At 37.3% G+C, this 23029-nt stretch overlaps 1 protein-coding gene across 8 annotated transcripts in view; it reads right to left on the reverse strand.

The window, feature by feature from the left end:
* The window catches only part of cadps2 (Ca++-dependent secretion activator 2), a 184501-nt gene that overhangs the window by 151166 nt on the left and 10306 nt on the right, over positions 1-23029 (reverse strand). For all 8 annotated transcript variants that reach the window (XM_018092294.2, XM_031898988.1, XM_031898987.1 and 5 more), the window contains exons 2-7: positions 12590-12703; positions 9740-10072; positions 5685-5765; positions 4405-4641; positions 774-895; positions 4-115 (exon numbers count right to left, since the gene is read on the reverse strand). In XM_018092294.2, the coding sequence (XP_017947783.1) occupies positions 4-115; positions 774-895; positions 4405-4641; positions 5685-5765; positions 9740-10072; positions 12590-12703 (999 nt within the window). The remainder of the gene's footprint in view (positions 1-3; positions 116-773; positions 896-4404; positions 4642-5684; positions 5766-9739; positions 10073-12589; positions 12704-23029) is intronic.

Consider the following 23029-nt stretch of genomic DNA (forward strand, 5'->3'; position numbering starts at 1 on the left):
TACTTTTCCAAGCTCTTTATCCTCAAGGGCCAAAACACCAGTACTTTCTGTGAAAAGCTTTACTTTTACAATGGGGCGAGGGTGCGTTGTAGTAAAATCTCCTTGTGTTCCCCACCTGTACCGAAAAGTATGAAATAATCATGTATATATGTATTTAATATGATTTACTTTTAATTGTTTATTAAAAACAATGTACCAACCATATGCAAACATTTACTTTTGACACTGTCCATGCCTCATCACAGCAGCCACATCGCCACGTTATAAATTAAGGCACACATTGAAACCGTATTTATTGCCTTTTGTAGTCCCTTGTTTGCTAGTGAACTATAAATATATGCTAAATGTTACTGCATTCTGGAAAATATTTGCTAATTAAATGTGCCACTTCAACCATAAATGGTAGTTTTTCTACTGTGCACTGGTACTTTTGAACCTCAAACTCATTGCACATATAGCTGAGGGTGCTTGCTTCCCCAAAACTGAGCATATCAATACCAGTCTAAAAAGATTCACAATATTTTATGTGCAAAATGTATATGTATATATTTATTACTACATACAATTAGTAGAATTACTATTAAAGCATTCAAAAAGTAATTTAACTTACTGCACACACACAGTAGAAAATAGATTAAAAAGGCATATTAAATTGCTGACTGTACACAGGTTTACTACTTCTAACAGCAGTGGGTTTAACATGCTAACCATGAATCTAAACTAATTTTGTGCCTCATTTTGTTATGGTTTATAGAAGATCAGAAAGTACTTACTGCGGTCTTGAGGCCTCTGCTTGGTCTGTCTGAAGTTTCTCTCCACCTTCTACTTCCATTGTGCAGTATACAATACGATTTGGTGCTACTGATTTAAGACCTTGTACCTCCATTATAACAATCTACAAAAAAAAACAAAAAAAAAAGACAATTTATGAATTTTACCATTTGAAAATTCCCAGCATGACTAAAACTATCTAAAATGCTAACATTAAATATTAATGTATTGACTTTAAAATAACTGCAGCAGAAATCCAGGCTAACAAGGGGCAGATAGATGCAAATGGAAAAGCTTGACACATTGATCCCTAGTCTAAATATCTGAATCCCAGAATATTTTGTTGTTTTAGGTTCATATTCAACATTATTACAATGTGCTGCCCCTGCATATCTTTACTCTCTCAGGTGAATTCCTCTTTTCTAAATAACTAATCTTGATTATCTAAAAATGTCACCTCATTAGATTAACACAATCATGTTTTAGGTCATTGTGTGACATACACATCTTAGTTGTCACAAGCTTTTAGATAGGAGGAGAGCTAAACCGACAAGCAAACTTAAGGTAATGATGTTACAGTCACTGCAGACATTTAGTATGAGCAAAGTTTCCTCCATGAATTAAATCAGACATGTTTAGCAGCATGCTTGTAGATGTCTAAGTGGATTGCAGTGTTTCCATAAAGTTGCAGCTATTCTACAAAAAGGTGGGCGAGTACAAAGCAGCTTGTTGCTTTGGAAGCAATGACCAGAGCAGCCTTAACAGCACCTCAGTATTCTGCATGCTGCCAGCGGTGTCAGCATTATAAGCAGGGGCTCAACTCCTAACTGTAGCTAGCTACATCAGATGGATATCAGGGGAAAATGTGCATACCTACCAACATTTGAAAAATGCAAAGAGGGACAAAAAGAAATGCCACCTTTAATGTGGGAAAAATTTTATGGCCAACCCCATTTTTGTGAACACACCCCCTAACTAAAATTTGGCAGGTTATGTAAAATCTGAACACAATTCTGGTGGTTTTGGGTTCTTGCTTTATTAGTGGTGCTTGCGAAGCAAAGCAAACTATTGTTATCTCACAGGCTTATTATTTTTCTTATTATTAGTGGTGCTTGCAAAGCATCACTTCTATTATCTCACAGGCTTATTTTTCTTCTTATTATTATTCTTCCGTACAAAAGTTCGGAGCGTAACTAGTCCCGCACCGTTTGTCGTAGAAGCATGAGTGAGGTGTCAAATCGTGCGGCCTATACGGGAATGGGGTGCTATGACTTTTCTAAATGGTGGGCGGTGAATTGCCCCCGCAGGGGGCAATTTACCAGGCCAAAAATCCCATAGACTTAACATTGAGGCCAACTTTGGCGGATTGTAGCGCAGAGAGGGAATTTTTTAGAAATGTGAAATTTACCACATTTGAAGAGGTTTGCAACCTGTCTCAGCAGATACCCCGCACAAGGGTATAAGTTTTACCCCCGGGGCAAGAGAGGTCCCCAAATTTGCCCCATTGACTTATAATGGGGATTTTGGCGAACAACTAGTTTGTCGTAGACCCATGAATGAGGTGTCAAATCGTGCGGCCTATTCGGGAATGGGGTGCTATGACTATCCTGAGGGGAGGGCAGTTAATTGCCCCCGCAGGAGGCAATTAACCGGCCCAAAAAATCCCATTGACTTAACATTGAGGCCAACTTTGATGGATTGTAGCGCAGAGAGGGATTTTTTTAGAAACGTGAAATTTACCACATTTGAAGAGGTTTGCAACCTGTGTCAGAAGATACCCCGCACAAGGGTATAAGTTTTACCCCCGGGGCAAGAGAGGTCCCCAAATTGACTTATTGTCTTATTTGACTTATTGCCCCCAATGGGGATTTTGGCGAATAACTAGTTTGTCGTAGACCCATGAATGAGATGTCCAACCATGTGGCTTATTCGGGAATGGGGTGTTATGACTTTTCTGAGAGGTGGGCAGTTAATTGCCCCAGCAGGGGGCAATTAACCACCGTTTGTCGTAGACCCATGAAGGAGGTGTCAAACCATGCGGCTTATTCGGGAATGGGGTGCTATGACTTTTCTGAGGGGTGGGCGGTTAATTGCCCAGCAGGGGGCAATTAACCACCGTTTGTCGTAGACCCCTGAATGAGGTGTCAAACCGTGCGGCTTATTCGGGAATGGGGTGCTATGACTTTTATGAGGGGTGGGCGGTTAATTGCCCCAGCAGGGGGCAATTAACCATCGTTTGTCGTAGACCCATGAATGAGGTGTCAAACCGTGCGGCTTATTCGGGAATGGGGTGCTATGACTTTTATGAGGGGTGGGCGGTTAATTGCCCCAGCAGGGGGCAATTAACCATCGTTTGTCGTAGACCCATGCAGGGGCAATTGTCACAGAGAACTGAAGGAAACATTGTAATATTGGGGCACGAGTTTTGCCACGGCAAGCACCACTCACATTTTCTTCAGGAAATGTACCTCTCTAGTATGTTATTACAGTTTTGCTAATGAAGGTAAAATGGCCTTTTAAGATGCAAGCCTCAGTTACCCCAAGAAACTTGTTTATCTTATTATTTACAATTGTATCTAAGTTCAGGTGTTGCATATTCTGAGCTTTCTGCCAAAGCCTATTTATCTAATTAAGTATGAGAAACTTTGTATCTTTTTTGGCATTCAGTGCAGGAGATAAAGTGAAATGAGGAACTGTTCGATAAGAATATCAGACTGTGGGCTGAGCTGTTAAAAATCTGGATTGTCCCACCAAAATCGGAACAGTTGGGATATATGTGCACACTGTATATGGAAATATGACAGGATTCATTGTCTTTGAAAACTGACAACTGTCGTTTATCACCTCCGAAATTTCATATAATTCATAGCTTGTGCATAAGATGTTATTTTTTCCAATTTACATAATGTAAATAAAACATGCACTGTAACTAAGGTTGCGAGAAGATGAAGTGTACAAGAACTAATTACCCTTTTTTAAAGGAGATGTATAGTCAAAAATCATAATCCTTGTGTGTGTTTAGACAAAATGAAATACATTTGCAATATAAACCCATTAAAATCAGTTTTTTTTCCATTAGAAGTCTTTGTATTTTTCATCTTATGCTATTTTCCTGAAATTATCTCTGATCACAGCTCCTGGAAACCTACAGGGCCTGTTGGCTGTCTTGATGTGAAAAAAACAAACAAACAAAGTTAAGATTTTGACTTTATATCCTCTTCAAATTTTCCTTTAACAGATTTTTTTTGAGTTTTAACATTTTAATAGTATGTGTGCAGAAAATGCATTATGGACTTACATTTCTAAATTATGCTATTCTCAAAATAAAGTATTTAAAAATTAAGAAACATTGTAGTTAAGACAAAATTATAAATAAACCCAGATCTATAAAAATTATATAAAGGGCAAAGTTATCAAAAATTGAGCTTGTATTTTTTCTCAATTAAAAAAAAAAAATACAAAAACAAACCATGAACGAGAATACACAAGAAAAAAAATGCAAAAAGTCACATGAAGAAACACAGTACAAGCTGGTGAGTTTCTATAGATGTTAGTGGGATAAATCTGCCTCCCCAACTTTGTTTCTTCAGTATTACTCAGGCTCTGTGAGTATATTTCCAAAATCATACCTACCTCTAAAGTAAAAGATAACACGACATCCGATTTTGACAGCTGAACATCATTTTCATCACCAATGTCCAAAAATGTTGGATTTTGTGTTCGCTTTAACTTTTGCAGCTTAAACTCAGTGCCCCCTTTGGACACGGGAAGACTTTCCAAATTCGCCATAAGTAAATTCACTGAAGATCTCAGTTCTTCTATGTACATACTCTCCATTTCTTTGGTTAAAAATTTTGTAAACTTCCTTTCCTTAAAAATGTAAAAATGTTAGTAACATCACATAATGCACTCAAAAAAAGATTTAAATAAATGGGGCTTTACTTTAAAACTCTCTCTCAGAAAGGAACAGTTAAATCAGAGTCCACATAAACATAGCATGCAAAAAAAAAATGGCCTTTATTCGCCTGTATTTATCAATAGGTGAGAGGTGTTACACGGATGTTCATGCATTTATAAATTCTCAGTTGAAAAAAATAAAGGAGCAGTTTACCTTAAAATAAACTTTAAGGATGATTTAGACAACAGTATTCGAAAGATGGCCTTACACAGTAAGATTCAATCATTTGTCTAGAGAGTGTATGGCCACTTTCTGACAACTGTTCTTTGAAAAGTTTCTTAGAATGGGTATATCTATAACATGTTAAAATGTGTATTTAAAGGTGAACACAGTGTACAACAGGAAAAAAAAGTACCTTTTTATTGCATGGGATGAAAAATGTCACAACTGCTGATTTTTTTTGGAAAATTCTGTTGATCTGCCCAAACTAACTTCACTCTGAGTATCACAACTAGTGCCTGTGGGGGAAGTTTTTGGACATTCCAAAAGTAAATTGTTTTGGCAGGGTGATAGCCATATGGATTGCTAGGGAATTGGCGTTTGCAATCTACTTTGTGCTCTAGCTTGCCCTGAAAGTTAAAGAAATGGCATTCCTGTAACTTCATGAAGCACATAGTGTTCATTTACCCACACTCAACAAATATGCATGCAGGTAGTATCTCATAGCAATCAGTCAGTGATGTTTTTTAGCCAGCTGTAGGTAGAACAAAACTTTGTGAAAAGTTTGCCCAGGTGAAAGTTTGCCCAGTATTGTTAAATTTGTCTGTACGTATTTAAAAGATTTACCACCATATGTAATAAATGCTATGTTTGGCCTAGTGCAGATAACAACAGCAACCAATAAATTTGCTTTTAAACAGGTGACCATCAAATGCTACCTGCCTATTGGTTGCTATTGATTACTGCACCTGGGTAAACATAGAGCCTTTTATAACACAACCCCGTGATATTTTACCTTTGCGATTCGATCTGCCACCTGTAGACGTCCATCAAGCTCTCTTCTAATCTGAGCTGCTTGTTCATCAGCATTATCTAGCTGAAATGTGATGCGAACCAAACAATTTGTAAGAACTTCTTTCAGTGCTGTGTTATATTCTATTAAACATGTTTATAACTGTTATAAAGATAAAACAAATTCTATTTTAAAAGAAAAAGCATAATCAGCAGCACTGTTTTCAACCAGCAGGTCTTTTGTTTCCAGCAATACTGGGATGCATACATTTACATTTCAGTGATTTAGCTGCAATGAGATTAGAAGTGCCTTTCTCTGGTTTAAGAATTTGGCCTTTACTAAGATGGCTATAACTTTATCAGCGGTGTGGTTCTCTTTGTTGTGGTTTGAATTCTTTTCTACCTAGTGGCCTAAAGATATTTTTACTAGGAAGGAATAATTAGATTTGAATGCCTCAAATGTTGCCTTTTGCTGCACCATATTAAAACATCCTAAATATGAACACCAAAGCCCAATATGAATAGATTGAACCAGCTATGTGGGGTGCAGAGGCACCCAAATAAAAATATGCATAGGAACTTTGATGGCTAACACTCTAGCTGTTGCAAAAGGGGCACACACTATGGGGCTGATTTACTAAGACACGAATTCGAATCCGAATTGGAAAAATTCCGATTGGAAAACGAACATTTTGCGACTTTTTCGTACTTTTTGCGATTTTTTCGGAGTCTTTCCGACTTTTCGGAATTGTCGCGACTTTTTCGTTACCAATACGATTTGCGCGAAAAAACGCGAGTTTTTCGTAGCCATTCCGAAAGTAGCTCAAAATCTGGCGATTTTTTCGTAGCGTTAAAACTTAAAGGGCCTGATTCACTAAAGTAAAGTGCGATAAAAATTATCGCACTTTACTTTAGTAAAAAACGCAAAATAATTTGCGCGCGATTCACCATAGTATTATTGCATGCGAAAAATCGCCATTTTCGCATGGTTATTTCTCGCACAGGTTTTAGCGCATACGTTAATTTCCGCACTGAAAAGAATACTATCGCATGATTCACTATATCTTTTGCACGCTAAATATCGCATTCGGCTATGCGAAAATTAACACCTACTACAGGCAGGCGAAAAATTATACAAAAGTACAGTAAATGATTTTTTTGCAATAAAATATGGACTTACAGTGTTATTTATTCAAGTATGTGTCTTTTTACTCAATTTTACTAAAGTCTTGGCATGTATGGAATTTCGCTACTAATATACAGTACTATAGCGGTGAATATGTTGTTGCCAAAATATACTGTACTGTAGCGGCGAATATTTTTTTCGCGAAAAATACATTACTATGTATATTTTGTCGATATTTTTTTTTCGCGATTTTATAATCTCGCGAATTGCGGACATTTTGTGGCGATTTTGTAATCTCGTGACATGTGCGACTTGGGGCCATTTTGTGTCATTCAGCCAAACTGAGAGGAGATGCCTGGGGTTTCTGACTTGCTACCAGGGGAGAGGCGCTATATTATCAGCGTGCTCCTGCGTGCAGGATATGAGCACCCACCTCCGGGGGACTTAGGGGTCCACGAGAGCAAGAGGGCAATCCTGGCTGAGCTAAGACAAGGTTTGCTCGCCAGGTTTGCCCTTGATGTGGGCCCCCACCAGCTCCGGCGGCTGTGGTCCGACCTTAAGCGCAGGAGCCCAGAACTGGTCGCTGAAATTGCGGAAGGTAATTATTGTACTTTATTATGCTTTTACAGTATACGTTCAGTAAAAGATTTAGCAAGTAATTTGAACTAAAGGTACAAATGTAAGAAATGTCAGGGATGATGAAAGTAACATAGTAACATAGTAAGTTGGGTTGAAAAAAGACATCCATCCATCACGTCCAACCATAATGCCAGTGAGGAACTGAAACGTTGCTCACAATAAACCTCTGAATATTATTTCACATCTTTGTGAAAATCCTTGTGAAATCCTTGTGAAAATCCTGTGTGTGCTGTCACCCCATGCCTGTCTAGATTTTGTTTTGCCACAGGCACCCAGGTATTATTGTTGCTTCCCAGCACTTCCTATTATATATTATATATATATATATATATATATATATACACACACACATATATACACACACACACACACACACATCTATTTTCAAATACATATGCATAAATAAGTTTAAAGCAGGGGGGAAGCAGCAGGGAGCGGCCCATATTTGGGGAAGGGCCACGAATGTTTTAGGGGGCCCTGGCTAACAATGTCTGTGTGTCCTTTGTATTGATGTGAGGGTTCACAGGGGGAGGGGCCATTGGGGGCGTGGGAGGAGGGGGGCCCAAAAAATGTTGTTGTGAGGGGCCCCGTTATTTAGGATGGTGTATGAATTTATATATATATATAATATATTACACAAAATAACATCTTGCAATATTATTTTACAGAACTTCAGCTGGCACCTCCTCCCCAGGCCCAACCCCAGGCCCTCCAGCCTCTACCGGCCACCGAGGCCCGACCTGCGGCCCCCGAGGCCCGACCTCCGGCCCCCCGAGGCCCGACCTCCGGCCCCCCGAGGCCCGACCTCCGGCCCCCCGAGGCCCGACCTCCGGCCCCCCGAGGCCGACCTCCGGCCCCCCGAGGCCCGACCTGCGGCCCCCCGAGGCCCCAGGGTCCCCCGCGGCCCCAGACACTCCCCCCCTTGATTTCTCCCCCACTTTCCCCCCGGCCCTTGAGTTCTCCCCCCAGGCCCAACACTCTCCCCAGGCCAAGCGCTGGGCACCAGGTCCTCCTGCTGATGAGGGTCCATCACGCCAGACCGAAGATGTGGGGACCCAAACAACACCTGGGAGGACTGACCCCACACTTTGGTCAATGCAGGAGGACCTGGAAACTCTGAAGGCCCAGGTGGCCGAGCTGCAGCAGGACATGAGGGAACTCAAGGGCAGCAAGCCCTAAGTTACCCCCCCCCTTTTTTTTTTATTTTAAGTAAAAGTTTTTAGTTTTATACATTTGAACTGAGTAATGTGTCATTATTTATCCTTCCTTGATATGGTATTCTATACTTTCATGTAGTTTCCCCTAAACTCTTACATTTATCAGTAACAGCATCAATATGCTATATGGGTTAAATGTTTGCAAATATTCTGGCATCAATTTTGCCTTTAGCCCATTTTGCTGAATAGTAAAACTTGCGCTAATTAGTACGTAGCGTATTTTCTGGCGAGTGTGATAACTGCCAGAGTGTTGCCAGAATAACTGCAATTTAATAAAGTGCCCATAACATATTTGCCATTTATTCTGTGTGTAAAATCTCCCACTTAATTTAAGCCACTTTAACAACAGACCCCTAAGTATTTGGCTAAATATTCTTAAATGTTTTTTTTGTGTTCTTTTCCTGTAACTAGCTGTGCGATTGGTAAAACTGTTTTAATATTGTAAAAAAAAGACTAGCAACACAAAGGGGCTGATTTTTTGGGCCTTCAAACTCATATAAACTCAGCATGGTATAAATTCAAATTACACTCAATCATTGTTGTATTTATAAAATGCCATGATAATGAGGTTATTGGTCGTACAAAAATTTCGAGTTTATGTTCGAAAAAATACAAATTTTTCGAACTGAAAGTATTGTTAAAATTCTAAAAATTCAAGTTTAAATGGACATTCATTTCAATGAATACTCTTTATTTTTCCCTAACAGGAATTGTTCCAGCAGGCATTTTATGAGCATTGGCACTCATTCTTGAAAAACAATAATGTGTTTTTTTACTTGAAACTGAGTGAATAAAAAACAATGATGGGATTCATTTCCACTTGAAACAATGTGTAAAAACAATGATGGGATTTAATTTCCCCATGAAACTGGGTGAAATAGAAAACAATGATGGGATTTATTTCTCCTTGAAACTGGGTGAAAAAAACAACGATTTGATAAATTTTCCTTGAAAAAAATGTGCGAAAACAATGATGGGTTTAACTTCCCCATGAAGCTGGGTGAAATAGAAAACAATGATTTATTGTTTATATATACTGTACATACACCCAACATATAATTATGCAAGTTAACTTACCTGGCAGGCATTGTATAGCAACTGATGCTCAATTTTTTGTATTCCCAAGATCTGCTGAAACATTTCATATAGTTGTTCTTTGCTAAGTATTAGTTCTGATACAGAACTTAGTGCCATCCTGTTCTGAGGTTTGCGCAGATCTTCTTCTCCTCTGTATATTGCATCATATTTAGCAATCCATGAGCTTAATACTGTTTCTTTGCTTAGACCATCAATTTCTGGCAAACTTCTGACTCGTTTTTCTATGTTCTTTTTAAAAACTTCTCTGAAGTCATTAGAAGAGCATCCTCCACTGTGAACCATTCTGGCAACTCTATCACTTTTCAAGAACACCTTATTTAAAAACACACACACAAAGTTTCAATACTAATATTATGTGAAAAGTCAACAGTATAGATAACATATTGTAAAACAATTACTAAATGATTTTCAAGTTCAGGACATCTTTTTACTAAAAATTGGGCATAATCAATCGCCTATTTACGCTATTTTTTTTATGCAATGTTTACTGGATATGGTAAATTTCCCTTGCAATAGCAGTCATCCTTTGTGCAAGCTAAATAGCTAATTTCAGTATTACTTTTGTCAGGCTGCAAATTGTTTTGGCAGCACTCTAAGTAAACTGCAAACTCTGCTATAAGTGCTTGTGGATTCTTTTGACATCAATGAAACTCTACACTATACAAATTATTAATAAATTGCATAATTAAGCAATTAATTTTCAATTTATAATTTTTCATTTTAGTTAAAACTTAAGCACATAAACTTATTACATCATATTCTCAAAATAATACAAGCCTGGAGTCTTTCATACCACACATAATAAATAATAAACAACTTCAACCAAAGGACAACAATAAGGGCAGGATGAACAAATATTTGTTTTTTGTCTAATGTCTAATGCAGTTATTTGTTTTAGAATCTGTCAAGAGCCTCGGTTTTCAGCATTTAAAGATAACTTATTTTGACCATTATACGCCCCCCAAAAATTGAGAATATCAATTTAGTTGTAAAAAATATAATTATTTCACCTGCCATTTTCCTTTACAAATCATGGCCAAAATGTATATGTTACAGTAAATATACACTTTTAAGCATAGTTTTAAAAGAATGCTTGGGAACATTTTTTCCGGATATGGGATCTTTCCGTAATTTGGATCTCCATACCTTAAGTCTACTAAAAGATTATATAAACATTAAATAAACCCAATAGGTTTGTTTTGCCTTCAATAAGAATTAATTATATCTTGATTGGGATCAAGTACAATGTACTGTTTTATTATTACAGAGAAAAAGGAAATCAATAATAATAATTAAAAATAAGAATTGTTTGCTTATAATGGAGTCTATGGGAGATGGCCTTCCCGTAATTCAGAACGGGTTTCTGGATAACGGATCCCATACCTGTACAGCATGGTGGCACATCAGAATGGTAAAGATTTGAATATCCTCAAGGCATAAGGTACTCAATGTACATAACCTGTGCTAAACTTTGTCTTCAACTTTTTAACCTTTCAGTTTGTAAGTCTAAGCACTCCACGTCTTGTTTTCTTAAGATTTTAGCACCCTTTAGCTGAATAAATAACTAAGAGCATAAATTAACAGTTGTTGCAATTTTTTTTTAACACGCTGTAATTGGAACAGACATGAACACTTTTTTTTTTTTAAAAAAAAGCCATGATTAACTACTTAGAAGAGGAGAGTCTCACAAACATTTGTTTAATTGGTGAATTATAGGAACAGTTAGCGGGTTTCACTGGACATCTTACAGCAGACATCAAGCAATTCATGACATACACAAAGCATGTTAATTCCTTAAAGAATAAAAATAGAAATGCATTAATGAAAGTATATAGGATTTTATTGGAGATTTAATTCATTCTTGTCTATGTGGGTGAAGTCATAGCAGGCCTAAAATTATCATGAGTAGGCAGACTTTGGGAGTACATTGGCCCTATTCAAGCTTTTAAACTTATTATTCTTCAGGCTTAATATTCTATGTTGTAAAAGGCACTATATTTGCCCAGGTGCATGAAAACCCATAGTAACCAATCAGCAGGTAGAATTAACTGGTCTCCTGTTTACAAACACACATCTTATTGGTTGCTATGGACTGGGGAAACTTAGTGCCTTTTATTACATATGTAATAGACTTAGTGCCTACAAACTCAATGTACTTTTTTCCCCACTTGTTACTGTAAAGTTGGTCAGAAAGGTCTCACTAGAAAGTCACAACTAAGTTATTAATGTTTCTTTGCTCTATTTAACTTTTGACCAAAGAAAAGTGAAATTATATAGCTGCAGACGGAATATGCAAAAAAGGGGAATTCTGTCATTTGTGTTGGGGGATGGTAAGTTGACTCTTTAAGCCTGATAGCAGAAGGTGGAGAAACAACAGCAGCAGCTTGGCGAGAAGTGAAAAATTTCTGAATTTCCCCTTTCTAGGTTCAAAGAATCTGAATGCGTGATCTGGGCCCGTCAACTATTAAAAGGTGTAATTCAAGACTCAAGTAAACAGCAGCAGACAAAATTTCTCCCTTTCTAAAGTTGCTTCAAATACCAGTGAATATATAGTGCCATACTTGGCACACATAGGTTGGTGGTAGGTGAACATTAGGTCCAAAATATTCAAGTGAAGGTCTGCTTGTCACCCCTCTGTGTGCATCACATGTTTTACATTGTTAGTACTGACTGGAAATTTTCTCCACATTGGATGACAATCTCATAAATTATGAAAATTTAACAGAAATCTATTGGGAAAACCAACCATAAGAATGAACACATAATCCTGTTTTCTGCATTGACAGGACATACACTAGTATGCCAGAATGAAAAACTTTTGGTACTTACTTCATAATAGCTTCTTACAGCATTGCAAAATGCTTCATCAGCCACAATTTGTGTTTCTCCATTAAGGAATGACTGGAATCTTTCTCTTATAGTCTGCAGCTGCTGCTTATTCAGCTACAAGAGAAAACATAATTTACAATACAGTTATAGATTATTATCATGTTTGTTATCTCTTTCTTTGTAAATAAAAAAAATCAAAAACCTTAACAAATGGATTTAATGGGGGATGTCTGCACTCCCCTGGATTATTTTATTTCATTATATCTGCTGTTTTGGACCACATAAATGTTGAATACAATTATACAAAACAAACTAAATAAAATTCATAGTTTCACACTGTATTCACAAGCTGCATTTGCATCAAAGGGCTCCGCCAGGGTGTGTGCGCACAATTTTTTTCAATGAAACTAAAATATATTAATCCACTAATTTAAACATAAATTAAACCCAATAGGATTGTTTTGCATCAAATAAGGATTATTTATATCTTAGTTGGGATCAAGTACAAGGTACTGTTTTATTATTTCAGAGAAAAAGGAAATCGGTTTTACAAATCTGAATTATTTGATTTGGCGCTTCCTGGATAACTGGTTTCCGGATAACGGATCCCATATCTGTAATTATGTTTTGTTAATCTTTGAGCTAAAACTGCTACACACAAAATTAAAATAAATAATAGCAATCATATTTTTTACTCCTGTACATTGAAGAATTTTTCAAAAAATGAATCCCATTATTTGGGTTTGTTTTTTTGTTTTTTTAAATTAACCATATATATTAACTTATAGTATGATGTACACATCTATTTTAAGACAGTATGAAACTAGTCTTCATTTTTAAATTTCTTTTTATATTTACATATTTTTCCTGTAACTCTTAAACCTGATATTTCATCTGCTATCTTCTTGCTAGCCTTAATGACCTTAGCAACAAGGTACCTGTAGTACTTTAGAAAACAGAATGAAAAATTAATAGAAACGGGCCACAAAAGGAAGATAAGGACTTAAATATAAAGGTGACCACACACGTTTAGATTTAGTCCTCTTCCGACAAACGTATCATACGTTTATATGCAACAATCTTTAACTAATATTCAAACTGAAATTGTAGGATAAAGTCCTAAAAATAACAAGTCGGAGGATTTCTGATCATGAAATAGTTGACACTGGTTGTAGGAAAGTGACTTGGAAATGCACTGTAGATCCCCAAGGATATCATCAGATACACAATACATGCGCAGATTTTATGGTTATCCGACCAAAATTTTGTAACCTGTCTGATCAACTAAACGACTGACTGGAGCCCACACAAGGTCCGGAAATCGTATGAAACGTACGTTTATAGCTGCAGGCCAGAATAAAGCAGAATAGGAATGGCAATAATCTGTAAAAAAAAAAAAAAACATAAGGCTAGTGCCATACGGGGCAGATTCTCAGTCTGCAGATAAACATGGGCCGAAAATCATCCCCTATACAGAAAAACCGGGCCAGGTGCAGCCACAATGCATTTCCAAGCAAAATTCCGCAGGCCGAGAATCTGCCACACGTGGCACTAGGCTAAATTAAAAAAAGACCTAGTGAAAAGTTGTTTAGAATAGGCCCAGCTACAACTGATAAAAGAAAAGATGAACAGGTAAAATAAAGACAAGCCAAAATTTTAAATTTAGACTGCATAGATTTAGGGGCACATTTACTAATCCACGAACGTCCGAAAAGCGTCCAAATGCGGTTTTTTCGTAATGATCGGTATTTTGCGATTTTTTTCGGAAATTGTCGCGACTTTTTCGTAGCCGTTACGACTTTTTCACAAATTGTCGCGACTTTTCCGTAGCGTTACGACTTGCGCAAATTGTCGCAACTTTTTCGTAGCCGTTACGACTTTTTCACAAATTGTCGCAACTTTTTCGGAGCGTTACGACTTGCGCGAATTGTCGAGACTTTTTCGTAGCCATCGCGCCGAGTACGAAAGTTTTGGATTCATTCAAGCTTCGGTATCGTGACTTTCCTTGGGCCAGGTTGGAGCTGCAGCGTGCCATTGAGTCCTATGGGAGGCTTCCAAAATCATGCTAATCATGCTAAGTTTTGCCCACAGTTTACGAGCGCTCAATACGAAAAAGTCGCGACAAGATACGAGCAAATCGTAACGGCTACGAAAAAATAACGACAATTCGCGCAAGTCGTAAAGGCTACGAAAAAGTCGCGTCAATTTATGAAAAGTATTAACGGCGACGAAAAAAAAATACGAAAAAGTCGCAAAATGTTCGTTTTCCAATCGGAATTTTTCCCATTCGGATTCGTGGGTTAGTAAATCAGCCCCTTAGTGTTTAGTTCCTGAAAACATACCTACATTTATGATGAATATTGCAAAGAAAATGTTTTTTGGTTTTGTTTTGTTTTTTATAGAGAGCAGAGGAAAAGACGCATCATAAACCTTTAGAAAATTAATTAATTAATGGTAAATATGGCATTTCATAGGAGGTATGGAGACTTTGGCTATAAAACTGGTACGTGTTTTTAAGGTTAAAATAACAAAACATTATTAAAAAAAACAAAAAACTAAGAAGGCATAAGCATTCAGAAAGTTTACGAATTGCAGTCGCCTCCCAAAAAGGTTAACATTGCATAAACCTGGCAAGCCCTGTGAATGTGTAAAATCATAATCAATAGTGATTAGCCAAGTTTTTAGCCAGGTTTTGTAGCAAAAAAATGGCCATAAAACCTCAATGGCTGCAAAAAAAAGAGTCACGCAATAGTCATGAAAAAATGTCCATTTATTTCAATGCATCTTGAGAATTTTTGCGGTTTCACAATTTTTTCAGTGAAGCAAAAAGGGACAGATTCACTTATCACTAATAATCAAGTGTAGTTATCCAAGCTCAACTACAAAGGGGGAACAAGGTGCAAGTATACCCTGTCTCCATTCAATATTCCTTACTGGTGGTAGAAAAAAAAAAAATACCTAACATCCTAGACGTAGCCCACAGTAGGCATAGCCTATGACCAAGTGCCCTCTAAGGCACAGAATGTGTAAGGCCTGTAATTTGCAATGGAAATAAATAAGAGAGGGCTCACATGTTGGTGACTACTTACTTTTGTAATTAATGGAGAATGCAGCATTGGGTGTAAGAAACAGAGAGGGTGGTTGTTAATGATACATTCTCTACTTGGAGTAAGGTTCTTAGTGGGGTCCCTCAGGGTTCTGTAGTGGGTTCACTTTTGTTTAACTTGTTCATAAATGATTTAGGGGAGGGCATTATAAGTAATGTATCAGTGTTTGCAGATGACAAAACGCTGCAGCCCAATATATTCTTTCCAGGATGTGGCATCATTGCAGCAGGATCTGGACAAATTGGCAATCTGCAGTGGGATTGCACTGGGCAAATACGTAATGGAGAAGACCTTTGAGTCCTTGTAGATAATAAACTAGCAACAATAACAGGCAGCAGCTGCAACGGCAAACAAGGTTTTAAGCTGTATTAAAAGGGGCATAGGGAGGAGGGGGTTATTCTTCCACTTTACAGTGTGCTGATCCCCATCTAGAATATGCTGTGCAATTTTGGTCTTCAGTGCTCAAATAGATATTACCGTATATACTCGAGTATAAGCCGATCCGAATATAAGCCGAGGTACCTAATTTTACCTAAGAAAACTGGAAAAACTTATTGACTCGAGTATAAGCCTAGGGTAGGAAATGCAGCCACTACTGCTAAGTTTCAATAATCAAATAACAGATAAATAAATAATAGATAACTTTAGGGAAAGAAAAATGCTACAGCAGCAGACAAAAGCAAGTTTGGGAAGGCTAAGGAAGCTTCCATACTAATCATCAAGTACTTGCCATCCTGCTGTGTGCTTTGCATGACTAGAGGATAACAGATTAGAAAGAAAGCAACCACTTTACCTTCGTTACATATCATATCTAGAGTTGTTCCCATTTCCCCAAGTATTGCAGCGACTTCATCTCGAACTTCCACGTTTGCCAGAAAAATGTTGCTTTAGCACATACCTCAGAGATGTTCAACCTAAACCTATTGGAAGGGTGCTGGCACACAGCTGTAGTTCAACAACAGGGTCACAGCTTGGTAAGCAAGCCCAGAATCACATAAATCAATAACATCATCAACTCATTACTCTGCAGGGGCCAGCAGAACCATACTAACAAGTGGGTTGCTTTACAGGACTGCAGCTGGGAAGGGAAAAGGGGTAGCACCACAGTTATTTGCCCCATTAAAAATACAGCAAACAGCATAGCTGCATAGCAAAACTGAAACAAAAACCCAGCTTCAACTATTATAATATCCCCCCACCCCCGTTTCTATATGTAAGAATAAATAGGAAAATCATTTCTGCAGCCCCTGCAACAGGAAACCAAAGACCCGATCAGGAACGCCCAGCGATCGCAGCTACTTACCACAGGACTGTAGCAGGTGATCCCCCCCACATTAAAGTCAGCTGCTCTCCCTCGCATAGAACATTAGGGCATCAAGCATTAGGGCAAAAGGCGCAATTTTTGCGAAGAGCAACAGATCTTTCCGCAGGCAATGTCTGGCGCTGCCCGATGCCGCTATGTGAGCTGAGCACATACATAGAAGCAGAGCAGCAGGGAGCAGATGAATGGGCGGCTTGGGCGCTACTCTATATGCAGCTGCTGCATTCACCGTTCAGGATAATGCGGGCAGCCCTCGGCCAAAGCGGCGCAGCGTCGCGCCGCGCATGATGTCGCACTGGCGTCTACATGCACGACGCGTGATGGCGTCTACACGCAGCGTAAGGTCGTCCATGGGTGGGTGCGCACAACGAGCGCATTGCATACAGTTTGGGTGCAATAGATGTTTACCGTATATACCCGAGTATAAGCCGAGGGTTATTTTTTCAGCACATTTTTAGTGCTGAAAAACTCGGCTTATACTCGAGTATATACGGTATTCAGATAGAGAGAATACAGAGAAGGGCAACTAAGCTGGTAAAGGGTTTAGAAATTCTTAGTTAAGGAGAAAGACTGGCCATGTTAGGGTTGTTTACAATAGAGAAGAGGCGCTTAAAGGGGGATGAGATAACTATGTATAAATATATAAGGGGATCATATAATAATATTACTAATGCTTTATTTGCCAGTAGGTCCTTACAACGGACATAAGGGAACCCATTACGAAAGGAGGTCCCGTTAAAATATTTTGAAAGTTTTTTTACAGTGAGAGCTGTTAAGTTGCGGAACTTAAGTTGTACCGGCTGATACATTATATAGCTTCAAGAAGGGGCTGGATGGCTTTTCAGCAAGTTAGGAAATACAGGGTTATGGAAGATAGCTCTTAGTAGATATTTATCGAGGGACTGGCCCGATTGCCATCTTGTAGTCAGGAAGGTATTTTTTCCCCTCTGCAGCATATTAGAGAGGCTTCAGATGGGTTTGTTTTTGCCTTTCTCTGGATCAACTAGCAGTTAGACAGGTTATATATAGGCATTAAGGTTGAACTTGATGAATGCCTAACTTACCATGTTACTATGTTACAGGGTACAATTGCTCCTGTGTTTTGTGCCATGCACCCCTTCATAATTAAGCTTTAGTATCTCCTTTAAAGCTAAAAACTTAGGTAACTACACTTGATTATGATTTTACATGTTGACAGGGATTGCCAACTTTTTGCAAGTTAACCTTTTGGGAGTGGACTGCACTTTGCACACAACTCTGTTTTGCATTTCTTTATATATATATATATATATATATATATATATATATATATATATATATATATATATATATATATATATATATATATATATATATTTTTTTTTTTTTTTTTTTTTTTTTTTCTTGGAGGAAGGTACCGCTCACACAGGACTTAGAATTTAATTTTGAAGCTTTATTGTAGAGGCACGAGAACTGACGTTTCGGCTGTAAAACCAGCCTTTGTCAAAGTTTGACAAACAACTTTGACAAAGGCTGGTGTTACAGCCGAAACGTCAGTTCTCGTGCCTCTACAATAAAGCTTCAAAATTAAATTCTAAGTCCTGTGTGAGTGGTACCTTCCTCCAAGAATTCGTATACATCCTCTTTTGGGACTGCACCCAGGCATATTAATTTGATCTACACGTGAGTGCCGGCTTCTGTTGTATAAATATATATATATATTAGAATAAAGTGACAGCACTCACGGGAATTTTTCATAATCAAAAAGAATAGAGATAACAAAAAAGTCGAGTTACATTGAGGTGAGGTTTTATTGATCCTACGTTTCGGTTTCTTACTGGAACCTTCGTCAGGAAGGTGACACATAAAACAAAATTCCAAAACCCCAGAAATGTGTTCAAACTTTAATTAACCTGCCAAATTTTGTAAAATGGGAGTGGTATTTAGGGGTTTGGTCACAAAAATGGGCAAGGACAAAAACAATTGCCATGCTACGTGTGGCATTTCTTTTTGTCCCTCTTTCCATTTTTCAAATGTTGGGATGTATGCTAAATCGATTTAGGCAAAAAAACATTTCTATACAAACTTGAAAAAAATTTACAAGGGCAGATAAATAAATTTAAATTAAAACATAAAATGGGACTAATAACTAAAGACTACAAGAAGGAGTAACAATGTGAAATAAAACACACACACAAAAAACAACATTCAGGAGAACATGCTATAGCTGTACACTTTCCAATTAAGGAATTACAATAGGCTGTAAATAAATTTCCTCCAATCTTCTTTTCTAAAGCACTTTAATATTTTTCTAAATATGCCTAGCTGCCAATATGTGGACCCTACAGTGTGAAATAAACGGTCTAAAGTAAAGAATGTTTAAAAAAGTCAATATTATTTATTCTTCATTTATAAAATAAACAAATTACTAATTTAAATGATGGAGTTTAGCTAATCATACAGACTTATGAGAGAGGAATATGAAACATAAACCAAGGCATATCACAGAATGCCAAATGTCAAAGAGAAAAATTGACATTCTGTTTTACAGAAATGTATGACTGTCTTTATTCTGATAAATTGCTTAATGGTTCCTCATGAATAGTTGTTCTAAACCTTCTGTTTCTCTCTTTTTTTCTAAAGTCTTCATTGCTCTCATACTAGGGTGTACCAGTAATTCATTTTCAATTAAACAGATGGAAAATAAAGAAACTACAATGTATGCAAAGTATATTCCATTTATTAATATCTGCATATGTGAATAGGCATTCATGCTATAGTACTTTAATAGAAATGCATCAAATCCTACATTAATACAGTGGCAACACTGACATTACAGTCGAGGTTTAAAATATTAAACCATTAGTGAGACACATTTGTAAGGCATAGGTTCATGGAAATGATATATTATATTATATATATATATATATATATATATATATATATATATATATATATATATATATATATATATATATATATATATATATATATATAGTCTTGCAAAGAATCGGCACTCACCAGTATCGGGCACAGGCTGGGTGCTGACAAAAATAATGCATCAAACTCAACAGTAGAAAGCACTCACAGCTACAGCATCAATCAAGTCAGTGATTTATTTCAGCATACCATCTACGCGTTTCGATCACCACAGGATCGTCATCATCCCTGACGAAAGTCCTAGTAAAGGACTGAAACGTTGGAAACAATAAAATTCACCGCTTGCATTTGAAAAAAAGCTTTATTTTTTTTGCCTTATTGTGGAAATCCTAAGAGTGCCGACATCTTTTACTTCTCTGCAGATTCTATAGCTCTGGCACCTAGGTTTACTTTCTTTTTATGGTGTGCCTCCCACTCTGGACTATGTCTTTTAGAAGCCGGCACTCACGTTTAAAAGATCACTGAACGCTCGGGTGCAGTATGAAAATTTCTGGAAACATGTCACGAAAAGGATATCACACTCACAGGACTTAGAAGAGAAAAACGATGATTTATTTCCACAGCCTTTTTCAAAGTGAACACAAAATACAAATCACCCTACATTTAAACCTAATTATGGCGCCAAATCCAGCTGATGACGTAATAAACTGCACGAATGTAACAACCCCCACCCATGTACCTGACTCAACAATAACATAAAATAAATACAAAGAACATACAGAAGTAAAAATAAACATAAAATAAATAAAGTAAGAGATAAAGCCAATAGTTACCAGAAAGGAAAGTGAAGAAGGTGAAAGTAATAATCCAACGTGAGGCACGTAACCTGTATCGGCTGAACTGTAACTCTGAGTGTACTAAGCGTCAAGCTAACATTGGCGGAACATAAGGGGCACAAGGGAGCGACAGCAACCCCTCCGTAGCACCTAGTGTCTAGTAAGCGGTTCTGTGTGTCCGAGCTCCGTGTTGGCGGCGTCACTCGTATAATATATTTATATATATAATTTCCATATATAAAGGGACTGTATCAGGGGGAGATACATAATATAAAGCAGTTATGTGAGACCATGAGAGAAGCTTTCACTAAGGGGATGAATGTGCTAGATATCTGACCCAATGTACACTATATGAAGGAGAAATTGTGCATAAAGGATTGTAGGAGTATTCCAAGGCTAATTAAAGCCTTAAGTGCAATACAAGTGTACTACAGCTATTTTATTTTGATACATATGAAATGGTGAAAAGTCTTCCGTCACTAAGTATATTCATTTTTTTTAACTATTGTTTCCTTTTCCTTCAAAAGCTTTCCTATTTTAATCATTTGTTAATTAATCCTGTCAAAGGGACAGTACACCCTCACTTTATTTTACCTATGGTTTGCCCAGTGAAATATATACAGTTATATTTATTTTCTTGAAAAATTCTGTGAATTCAGAGTTCAGCCTGTGGAATTTGTAGGTGTTTTTACCCCTTGCATGATTAGTAGCTTAGTGATTAGGCAGCAAAATGCTCACTACGGCCTCAGACATTTACCAAAATTGCCCTGACCCTATAGGAGCAATTGTGAGTCTGGTGTTTATCTTATAAAAACACTGCAGTTAGCATCCCACAAATGGAAGAGTTATTCCCAAAAACATTTCAGTAACCAGCCATGCTCAATAAAATGATCTAACTGCTTTAAATGTGTGAGTTCTGTTGCTGTCGTTAACCCAAAACAGTGTTACATGGCGATACATAGCCAGACATCCAGGGAGCATGAACCCCACTGAAAATCTGAATACATGGTGTAGGTGATTTTCAACTATAGAATGTACCAGTGATAAAAATAGCTTGGGTGTTATATCACGTCCACAGGAAAGATGTAGCAATCAAAACATAAGGAGCTTCCCATTTGCCAGGTACATTAGGGGGTATATTTATCATGCTGTGTAAAAAGTGGAGTAAAACATTACAGATCATGTTGCCCATAGCAGCCAATCAGATCCTTCGCTTTGGTTTTCTAAGTTTTGAAATCTAATTGCTGAACTTTTACACACCATGATAAATATAACCCGTATTTATCATGCTGTGTAAAAAGTGGAGTAAAGCATTACTGGTGATGTTGCCCAGGCCAACCAATCAGCAATTAGATTCCAACAAAGCAAAGCATCTGATTGGCTGCTATGAGCAACATCACTGGTAAGGTTTTACTCAACTTTTTACACAGCATGATAAATATACCCCCACTTGTGCTGCTACCTGAAATGGTTAAACCTCTTGTCTAATTTTCATATATCCTTTAGCAACAAAGTCACCCAAGAATGCATCCATCCATGCTTGTTAATCTTTGAAAATTGCATCTGAACAGTAAGCCTCAGCTATAACATAAATATATTTACTTCCTTCTTTCTGTTAGACAAACAAAACGAAGAAATAAGTCAGATATGGCATATATATTACGTATACAAACACACATTTTCTCTCATATGTGACAAAACACATCATTTAAGTATGGTTTAAGAAATAACAGGGTTGGTATAATTACTACATATATTAGTTACTGAAGTTAAGACAGTATGCCTTGTAAAAGTAAACCACGCAGAGAAAATATTAATGTAATAAATGTGATTTTTTTTTCAGTTTTTTTTTATACTGGAAGGTATAATACATAATTAGAAAATAACACAAGCTGAAGAGTCAAATGTACACTACAAAGAAATACATTGCTGTCACCTGACACCACTCGAAAACTGCACACATCTGCCACATTGTGGATGCACCTGCTCCCCAATTCAGGTGATTGCTACTGAATAAATAGCACATGTAAACACACCACTTCAGCATTATAAATCAATAGAGGCTGCCCCTCAGGGAATAATTTTCTTTATAATTACAATGCCCTATATTTGATGTGTGCTGTTCATGGTTTGTTGCATGTAAACACACTCATAATAGAAAAATTGTTACACCTAGTGATGTGTTAAAAACATCTTTCTCTCCTAATAGTTGTGCGCACACCTGTATCCTTTTAGTTCATTTATTAATGTTACATTACAAAAATTAAAAAACATCAATGTTTCGGTCCTGGTCTAGCACATAAAACTTTATATAACA

The sequence above is a fragment of the Xenopus tropicalis genome, chromosome 3, assembly GCF_000004195.4.
Source record: "Xenopus tropicalis strain Nigerian chromosome 3, UCB_Xtro_10.0, whole genome shotgun sequence".
Taxonomy (NCBI): Eukaryota; Metazoa; Chordata; class Amphibia; order Anura; family Pipidae; genus Xenopus; species Xenopus tropicalis.